This window comes from Phalaenopsis equestris, unplaced genomic scaffold, assembly GCF_001263595.1.
Source record: "Phalaenopsis equestris unplaced genomic scaffold, ASM126359v1 Scaffold232204, whole genome shotgun sequence".
Lineage (NCBI taxonomy): Eukaryota > Viridiplantae > Streptophyta > Magnoliopsida > Asparagales > Orchidaceae > Phalaenopsis > Phalaenopsis equestris.
The window spans coordinates 1-1,461 of NW_018250172.1; the positions used below are offsets into that span (position 1 = coordinate 1).

General features: G+C 39.6%; 1 protein-coding gene across 1 annotated transcript; it reads right to left on the bottom strand.

Moving 5' to 3' along the window:
- Positions 1 to 300: 300 nt before the first annotated feature.
- LOC110038216 (peroxidase P7-like) lies at positions 301 to 861 on the bottom strand. Its single transcript, XM_020742987.1, has one exon. The coding sequence runs from the start codon at positions 859 to 861 to the stop codon at positions 301 to 303; it is 561 nt and encodes a 186-aa protein (XP_020598646.1).
- Between the last annotated feature and the right edge of the window lie 600 nt (positions 862 to 1,461).

Genomic DNA, 1,461 nt, shown 5'->3' on the forward strand with positions numbered 1-1,461 from the left:
AAAAAAAAATACTATAACTCGTTAGCAATCTAAATTTAAATGCATCACTAATTAGTTGGTATTCATTCTCATAAAGAAAAAAATACAAAACAAATTTGAAATTAAAGCATAATTAATCTCAACAATAATTAATTAAAAAATAATAGAGCCATGATAAAACTTAGTGATCGGGCATTTCCCCCTCACACCAAGACATCCATTCCTCACCTTGCCAACCAATACAAAATTAAAAATAACCAGCATTATTTTAAAACATGACTTGACACACACCACCTCATCAAAAAGACAACTTCAAGTTATTCAATTGGTCTTTCTGCAGTTCAAACGAATCTGACCGTTAGTTCCCGTGAGCGGACTAAGAGCTCCCATCTTCACCATGGCTGCCGCAAAGTCACTGAAGAACAATTGGGTATTTGCACTGTACTGTCTCACCAACGAATCCTGACTGCCATTATTGAAGAGCTCCTGGTCCGAATGCAGAAGCCCGCGGAGACCCACCAAGTTCTGATAGTAATCGATTCCAAACCGGTTCGAGCTCTGTACATCAAGCGGGGCCAAGTTGTCGTCGCCGCCGGAAGATGGGCAGGTTTGCTTCCGAAGGGTGGCGAAGTTGGAGTTTATGTTGCTGTCGTTGTAGATGTGGGAACGAAAGGTCGTGCAACGAGCCTGGCCGATGGTGTGAGCTCCTGAGAGGGCAGTCATGTCGCGCGGGCTCAAATTCTTTGCCGCGAAGGAGGAGACGAGCGTCGAAAGGCTCGAGGCCGGGCTTGGGAGATTGCTGTTCGCCGCGCTTTGGCTCGCCGTCATCGAGTCCCTACGGCCCAGAGCTACATTCCATGATGGTCCCCCCAACTGCATCATATTTGATGGAAAATAGAACTTAAAATATCATACATTTTTGGTCTCTCGGAGTGTAAATTAGCTGAGCTTAAGCTAGTCTAGGCTCCAAGTTAAAAATACTAGTATGCACGTCCAACTCGTGCATACATCAAGCTCAAAAAAATTATTTATATTTGGTGTGTTTGCTTAGCGAGCCAAACACGAGTTGTATTGCGAACAATGAGTCATTTTGATAATCCTAATCATTCAGCCTTAGAATGTTAAGATTTGGGACTAGATTTAAATGTTATTGTTTACGTTAAAATATTCATTTAAATAAAAATTTAATATAAATATATTTTATTTTTAATTAATAATTTTAGTTAATTATAATTTTTTTATAGTTTTGTAGTAAATTAAATTATTTTAAAATATTTCTTATCAATTAGAGAAAGAGAGAGAGAGAGAGAGAGAGAGAGTCAATGAAATGGCTGAAGTCTATTAGACGAGTCCCGATCATCCCTAGTTGTGCTAAATATTTGAGTACCACACCGTAACACGGGAGATTTGAACCCGTGACCTGAAGGGACTTACGACCTTCAGAAATATTGCTCTACTAACAGGCCACGGTATATATATATA

Excerpts from the sequence above, each read along its gene's own strand:
- LOC110038216 (XM_020742987.1), bottom strand. The coding sequence starts at position 861 with ATGATGCAGTTGGGGGGACCATCATGGAATGTAGCTCTGGGCCGTAGG.